Genomic DNA, 8562 nt, shown 5'->3' on the forward strand with positions numbered 1-8562 from the left:
AGGTTTCTTTATTAAGTTATCCCTCTCGTTATTCTTCAGTCTTTTTAGATTTGCTTTATATTTCCTGCTTTTCTTGATCATGTTGTTAAAATTTACACTACTTCTATGTAAATTATACCTCTGTCTAGCTTTATGGCATTCCTTTCCAGATACCCAGCACTTTTTTATCATATCCCACTGAAGTGGCATTATTGGACTCTTTAATGAATGATCTTTTCTTATATGGTGGGAAAGTTGCAAGTGTCTTGCTTTAGGGTCATCACTCTTATATTTTCTAAGCTGATTAAGTTATCCCTCTCGTTATTCTTCACTCTTTTTAGATTGACTTTTTATTTCCTGCTTTTTGTCGATCATGTTGTTAAAATTAACACTACTTCTATGCAAATGATACCTCTGTCTAGCTTTATGGTATTCCTTTCTAGATGGCCAGCACTCTTTATCATTTCACACTGAGGTGGCATTATTGGACTTTTTAATGAATGATCTTTTCTTATATGGTGGGAAAGTTTTAAGTGTGTGTGTGTGTGTGTGTGTGTGTGTGTGTGTGTGTGTGTGTTTGTGTGTGTGTGTGTGTGTGTGTGTGTGTGTGTGTGTGTGTGTGTGTGTGTGTGTGTGTGTGTGTGTGTGTGTGTGTGTGTGTGTGTGTGTGTGTGTGTGTGTGTGTGTGTGTGTGTGTAAATGAACAAATCCATGCATTCTTGTAGCTCATTACCATCTTTATTTCATTTAGTTTAACCATTAGAAATTTTGATTTCTGAGTGTCCCCTTTTTTCATACTTAATATTTAAGAGATATGATGATATAACACAAAGAAAGTTTTTACAGGCTTTGGGACTTTCAATGTTGAATACATACAGTCCTGCTACTAATCTAGTTACAGCCATAGCAATGCATGTCGTTTCAGCTACAGGGATACTGTCAAGTAAAACACAATATTTGCTAGATACACTAATGTAACCAACATGCTGATGGATGATGCTATGCTGCCCTGTTTGTAGATCTTCTTCTAGTACCTAAAGAGAGAAACAGCTGAGTTTAAGATTTATTAACCCCTGCAGCACTGATGTCACATTACATTTGTTCTTGTACATGCCTAGAATTCAGAAATATACGCATATATACAATGCGAAGCAGTTATTAGAATCAAATATCAAGCTCTAAAAAGGTTTGTCATGTAAGATTGTGTTTTGCAAAATCATGTAGATTAAATTAGTTAGTTGGTTAGGTTAGCTTAGATATAAAAAAAACACTGATTTCCGCGCATACCCAGTAACTAATATAACGGCGGAACTAATATAACATTACACTAAACACTGATATGCGCAGGAACTAATATAATGGCGGAACTAATATAACATGACACCAGGAGGGGCGACACTGCTGGGACTGGTGCTTCAACACTAATCACTAAATATGGCATGTACTTCTTGTAAGAACCTCCGCATGTTATCACCTCATAAAATGGTTATAGCTGTTCCCAGTCCTTTACAGGTTACAGGATTAATAATCTACAGTACAATACATTATGACAATATGTTAAAAAGTTTCAATATATTTAGCCACAGAACTAAAAGTATTAAAATTTCACCTGAGTGAAGACAGAACCTTTCCTTTCACCAAGTAGATGAAGTATTCCCAACAAGATTAAATAAGAATCTGGTGACAAAGAGGTAAATACGGTGAATAATAATAATCAAACCCGATATTAAAAAAAAAAAAAAGTGATGAAAATGAGATATTAACAACACAAGTATATTCATATAGTCCGTCCACTATAATTATCAATATACAATTTGAAATTACCCAACTCTTCTAATATTCTTTCCATAAACATTTTACACTTTCTTCCCATAAAGTCAATAGTGAGATGGACTACAAGACTGAGATTAACTTGCAGTGGGAATGCAGGTACGAGGTATGAAATTCAAGTCGCAACTTAAAAACAATAAGCATAATAATTGGTAACTTTTTACTGGAAACCATATTGTGTTTCATTCTACTGAAAAAAAAATCATGCTAAGCAGAGCTTTTATAGCATGCAATGACGTTTTATTGTTTTCTCACCTACACGATTTATTTCAAGAATGGAAAGTATAAAGTAAAACATGTTGGAGTTGGCAGGAGGCAGTAGACACCTGCCGAAACGATAATTACTCCCAGTGAGGTCTAAAGCACTGTTCAAGGGGTGCTGTGAACTTATCATTAAACCCAGCTGTGACCTCACTGAACGTTTCCCTTTGTGTCTCACAACACAAAGGAGCAGTCACAGCCTGCACTCTAAAGACAACTCTCTTCCTCCACACAAAATTACAAGCACACACACTATTCACTCAAAATTTCAAAATGATCATGGAGACTCATACACCAGCCACGGAGTCCCTATCTGGGAAGGGGACCATAAGCGTCCTCAGGTCAGACTGCCCTTTTGTCGACGACTCTAAATGTCTTGACACCCCCCGTCAACTTTCTCTTCATTAACCTCTACAAAATTCGCGGTCTAAGATCAAATTTTCAATCTGTAGAGCACCACCTCTCCTCTTCAAAACCTCATCTTCTTTTCCTTCACAAAACTCAGGTGTTTGAGGCAACTGACAGTAGCCCCTTTTTTTTTCCCCTCTACTTTCTCTATCTTAATTTTCGATCCAAAGCTGGATGTTGCGTTTATGTGCGCAATGACTTAACCTGCTCTCGTGCCCACACTTTTGAATCTTCCGAGTTTTCCACCATCTGGCTTCGACTACAGAGTCACTCTCAAACTAAATTTATCTGTGCTGTATACCTCTCACCTAACTCCTCTGACTATAAGAAATTCTTTGACTACTTAACTTCCGAAATGAAGCACATTATGACCCTCTTCCCTTTTGCAGAGATCTCCATTCTTGGAGACTTCAACGTTCACCACCAGCTTTGGCTTTCCTCTCCCTTCACTGACCATCCTGGTGAACTAGCCTTCAACTTTGCTATCCTCCACGATCTAGAGCAATTGGTGCAACACCCTGCTCGTATTCCTGACCATTTTGGAGATACGCCCAACATTCTTGACTTTTTCCTAACCTCTAATCCTGTTTATGCTCTCACCCTTTTTTCTCCGTTGGGCTCCCCCGATCACAATCTCATATCTGTATATTGTCCTATCGCTGCAATCCCTCCTCAGGATTCCCCTAAGCGAAGGTGCCTCTGGCGTTTTGCCTCTGCTAGTTGGGGGGATCTGAGGAGGTATTTTGCTGATTTTCCTTGGAATGACTACTGCTTCCGTGTCAGAGACACACGTCTTTGTGTGCTGAACGCATAACGGAGGTGATAGTGTCTGACATGGAGGCGTACATTCCTCACTTTTTTTTTCTCGACCTAAACCTTCCAAACCTTGGTTTAACACAGCTTGTTCTCGTGCTATACATGATAGAGAGGTGGCCCACAAAAGGTACTTAAACCTTCCATCACCTGAATCTCATGCACTTTATATTTCTGTCCGGAACCATGCCAAGTTTGTTCTCCAACTAGCCAAAAACTCTTTCATTAACAGAAAATGTCAAAATCTTTCAAGGTCTAACTCCTCTTGTGTCTTCTGGCATCTAGCAAAAAAATATTTCCAATAACTTTGTTTCTTCTTCTTTCCCTCTTTTATTTCAACCAGATGGCACCAGTGTTATCACATCTATTTAAAACTCTTCGCTCAGACCTTTGCTAAAACGTCTACCTTGAACGATTCTGGGCTTCTTCCTCCCTCTCCTCCACCCTCTGACTACTTCATGCTACCTATTAAAATTCTTCGCAATGGTGTTTTCCATGCCCTCGCTGGGTTAAACGCTCGGGAGGCTTATGGACGTGATTGGGTAACTCCTTTTGTCCTCCGAAACTGTGCCTCCGTGCTTGCACCTTGCCTAGTAAAACCCTTTCAGCTCTGTCTGTCAACATCTACTTTTCTTTCTTGCTAGAAGTTTGCCTACATTCAGCCTGTCCCTAAAAAGAGTGACCGTTCTAATCCCTCAAACTACTGTCCTATTGTTTTAATTTCCTGCCTATCTAAAGTTTTTGAATCTATCCTAAACAGGAAGATTCTTAAATAACACAACTTCATAACCTTCTATCTGATCGCCAGTATGGGTTCCGTCAAGGCCGCTCCACTGGTGATCTTCTGGCTTTCCTTACTGAATCTTGGTCATCCTCTTTTAGAGATTTTGGTGAAACTTTTGCTATTGCCTTGGACATATCAAAAACTTTTCATAGAATCCGGCACAAAGTTTTGATTTACCAACTTCCCTCCTTCGTCTTCTATCATTCTCTCTGTAACTTTATCTCAAATTTCCTTTCTGACCGTTCTATTGCTGTTGTGGTAGACGGTCACTGTTCTTCTCCTAAATCTATTAAGAGTGGTGTTCCTCAGGGTTTTGTCCTGTAACCCACCCTCTTATTATTCATTAATTGTCTTCTAAACCAAACTTCTTGTCCTATCCACTCCTACGTTGATGATACCACCCTGCACTTTTTCACATCTTTTCATAGACGTTCAGGAAGTAAACATTTCATGCAGTGAAGCCACAGAACGCTTGACTTCTGATCTTTGTAAAAAAAAAAAAAAAAAAAAAAAAAAAAAAAAAAAAAAAAAAAAAAAAGCAAACTTGGTATATTTCAATGCCTCAAAAACTCAATTCCTTCACCTATCAACTCGACACAACCTTCCACACAACTATCTCCTCTCCTTCAGTGACACTTAATTGTCCTCCTCTTCTATACTGAACATCCTCTGTCTGTCCGTTACTTATAATCTGAACTGGAAACTTCACATCTCATCGCTAGTTAAAACAGCTTCTGTGAAGTTAAGAGTTCTGAGACGTCTCCGCCAGTTTTTCTCACTCCCCAGCTGCTAACTCTGTACAAGGGCCTTATCCGTCCATGTAAGAAGTCTGCTTGATATGTCTGGGGGGATTCCACTCATATCGCTCTTCTAGACAGGGTGGAATCAAAAGTTTTTCGTCTCATCAACTCCTCTCCTCTAACTGACTGTCTTCAGCCTCTCTCTCATCGTTGCAATGTTGCATCTGTAGCTGTCTTCTACCGCTATTTTCATGCTAACTGTTCTTCTGATCTTGCTAACTGCATGCCTTCTCTGCTCTCGCGGCCTCACTGCACAAGACTTTCTCCCATCCCTATTCTGTCCACCTTTAACCAGTATTCTGAATCATTCATCCGTTTGTCTGGTAAACTCTGGAACTGCCTGGCTGCTTCTGTTTTTCCACCTTCTTATGACTTGAATTCTTTCAAAAGGGAGGTTTCAAGACACTTATCCTTTAATTTTTGACTACCTCTTTGTGCTCTTTCATGGGACTGGTATCTCAGTGAGCATTTTTTTTATTGGATTTTTGTTGCTCTTGGCCAGTGTCCCTCCTACATAAAAAAAAAAAATAAACAAATAAATAAATAAATAAATAAATAAAATGTGGAGCACGCAGGATAAAGGTAATTAAGAGGATTATCTGCAATCATTATTTCATCACACAGATCTCTTAGAACATGGTCTTTACTTCTGTGACTATTAACTATCTTATTATAAACATCTTCATATTGGAGATCTTACAATGTTTTCAAAATAGGAATATACTGACATGATGTAATTCCACACTCATCTTTTCTTATTATGAATTTTTTGGTTTAAATAAAGTTGAAATGGGGTTTTAACACATGTATCAGAATTGGGTACTGATCTTAGGGCATGGCATGAGGGTTTTGCATTTGAGGTGGTACTCATTAAATCATCTAATGTTTTTGGATCTATTCCATTATCTTGCAGTCTACCTATTACTTTTGTCATAATTTCATTCTCCTACAGAGCCAAAAAGTCTTGTATATGATCAGTGAAATCCATAGCAGCAAAAGTAGGGGCTATTTATACTTTCTCAGTGGAAATATGTCTTGTGACTTGCTCTAATAAATATTTAGTTTTGGTGAAGATCATTCATTCACCACATCGTTTCCATCACTACGTAACATTTTCTCTGTGTCATTAGATAGGTGTAATGGTCGACTGTTATTGCTGCTTGGATCCGATACAATTTATCAAGTGACTGAACATATCAATACAGATTGCTAAACATGTAGGTAATACTACCAACAAACCCAATACAAATTACGATAGGGTTATCTAATGTTACAAGTAATACTAATATGAAATACAATATAGTTTAATTGAAACACAACACCATACCTGAATTTTTATTTTAATTGCATGTATTGTAATATGTGATACAGTATTAATAAGATTTTGCAGTGTTTATTCTAGTTACCGGTGAAACTTCTCCATGTTCTTTGATAACCGCGCTACACGGAATCTAAAAACAATGTAACAAATTTCCCCCCTCCCCCTCCCCGCAAGAGAGCCCTTGCCTGGTCAGAGATTAAGACGGTCGGGACGTCGGATGACTCATCCGGAGCAGAATTATGTAAGGTGTGGTCCATCTTTGGGACGTCGGATGACTCATCTGGAGCAGAATTATGTAAGGTGTGGTCCATCTTCAAGAAGTGCTATAGGAGGATGCGCACACGGGTGGCCCGTGATAAAGGTGGGTCCGTCAGCATGGGGTGATGTCTCTGTTGTTTCTTCTTTTTGAAGGTAGGTAGGTCTCAAGTGGTCGATTGGCACCCAGTCGCTGCATCCGGCTATGCGGAGGCGAAATGCCTTTGATTTCCGCTCCAAGACGGCGTAGGAGCTCCGGTAAGGGAGGGTGAGGGGTGGTTTCTTAATGTCATGCCTAATGAAGGTGGAACAACAAGAGCATCTCCGAAAACCATTTCGGCTTGGTAGTCGCTTAGTCCCTGTTTAGGTGCTGTCTGAATTCCAAGGAGGACCCATGGTAGTTGGGCCTTCCAATCCGGTCGAGTACAGCGTGCCATTAATGCGGCTTTTAGAGTGCGGTGGGTTCGTTCCACCATACCGTTGGCTGCTGGGTTGTAAGCCGTGGTGTGGTCAAGGTTCGCTCCCAGTAACTCTCCCAGGGACGTCCACAACTGAGATAAGAAGGCAGGGCCCCGATCGGAGGTGATGTTGTCTGAAACACCAAAACGGCTGATCCATCTGTGTAAGATAGCTTCTGCGCAGTCTTGGGCGGTAGCATTTTTCATGGGGAGAGCGTCTGGCCAGCGTGTGGAGTGCTCAGTAGTGGTGAATAGTTACTGCGCGCCATCAGATGGTGGAAGGGGACCTACCACGTCGACATGGAGATGCCCAAAACGGCGTTTGGGTTCGTTGAATCTTTCTGTCCCTGATTCAGTGTGGCGTCGAACATTACTTGTCTGACAGATGATGCAGGAGCGGGTCCAGTATCTTATATCCTTATCCATTTCGTGCCAAGCGAATTTCTTCCTCATGAGATGGGCAATTGATCGTGTGACAGGCCATGGACAACGTCAAAGATCTTGCATCGGAAGGCTCCTGGGATGAGAGGGAGAGGGCAGCCCATGCTACGTCACAGAGGATGGTGCGTCCCCTGTCCCCGAAGGCGACGCCTTTCCATCTCAGATTCGTGATGGCGGTGCGGTAGGCTGCAGTCTCAGGCTCGTTCTCTTGTGCAGTTGCTATCTCGTCATAATTAATTCCGAGGTAGACCGAGTCAATTTTCACTCTTGAGAGGACGTCAGCAACAGGATTAATTTTTCCTGGAGTGTATTCAGTGGTGCAATTGAACTCTGCAATGCTCCAAGGCTCCAAGGCAAGGAGCTCTTGCAATGCAATGCAATGCCTGTGTCCATCAGAAATTTCGGGCCAGATAAGATGTCTGTGATGAAGAAACCCAAGACCGGGGAATTGAGTGCGTTGATATTTCCAGGTTTTCTTTTCGGGCTTTGGTTGTTAGGCAGCTGTCTGCGACCGGTGGGTCTTGCAGCGTTGGTGTTCGAGATGTCCTCGACTAAGGCAGTGCAGATGGTGCCTGGGATGCGAGATCCTCTTGCGGCATTGATCAGATTGTTTGCTTTTTTTACAAGGTCTTCTATGGGACTCTTATAGGCTTCGTGTAGGACACCTCTCTCAAACGGGAGAAGACGTTGCAGCCACAGCTCTTGGAGCAAATTTGCCGGACATAAGATCGAGGCTAGGCAGTGTAGCAAGAGCTTCCACGCTGCGTGTGCTGAGGTGTCTCTCAGTGGTATTTGTGGGAGATTCGGGAGACGTTGAGCTTGGGCGCAGACAGAGTGTAAATTCTTGCAGAAGATCATTCTTCATATCGTCGTAAAGGACCTCTTTGTCGTGGTTATCTAACCAGGCAGCGTTGCATGGGAAAATCTCCTCAGGAATGGAATCCAGTACATAGTCAGCCTTGGTTACAGGATTTGTGACTTTCCTCAGTCGAAACTAGACTCGCCGGAATTATAAGGCCGCCTCCTTGGTGCAGAAGGCTGGCAACTTCACCGCGTCGTGATGGATACCTGGTCCTGCAAAACATGCTTATGTCTTCCATCGCTGAGCGGCTTGCTCCGTGCCCGTTTCACTACGACATGGTTAATGGCAGGTCTTGCGGAGTCCTACTCGATGTCTTGAATGGTTAGGTCACAATCCAGGGATCACCAGTT

General features: G+C 41.6%; 1 protein-coding gene across 1 annotated transcript; it reads right to left on the reverse strand.

Annotated features, from left to right (window-relative positions):
- Positions 1 to 6654: 6654 nt before the first annotated feature.
- On the reverse strand, positions 6655 to 7116 carry LOC135096932 (uncharacterized). The gene has a single exon (XM_063998707.1). The coding sequence runs from the start codon at positions 7114 to 7116 to the stop codon at positions 6655 to 6657; it is 462 nt and encodes a 153-aa protein (XP_063854777.1).
- Between the last annotated feature and the right edge of the window lie 1446 nt (positions 7117 to 8562).

This window comes from Scylla paramamosain, unplaced genomic scaffold (assembly GCF_035594125.1).
Source record: "Scylla paramamosain isolate STU-SP2022 unplaced genomic scaffold, ASM3559412v1 Contig9, whole genome shotgun sequence".
Classification (NCBI taxonomy): domain Eukaryota; kingdom Metazoa; phylum Arthropoda; class Malacostraca; order Decapoda; family Portunidae; genus Scylla; species Scylla paramamosain.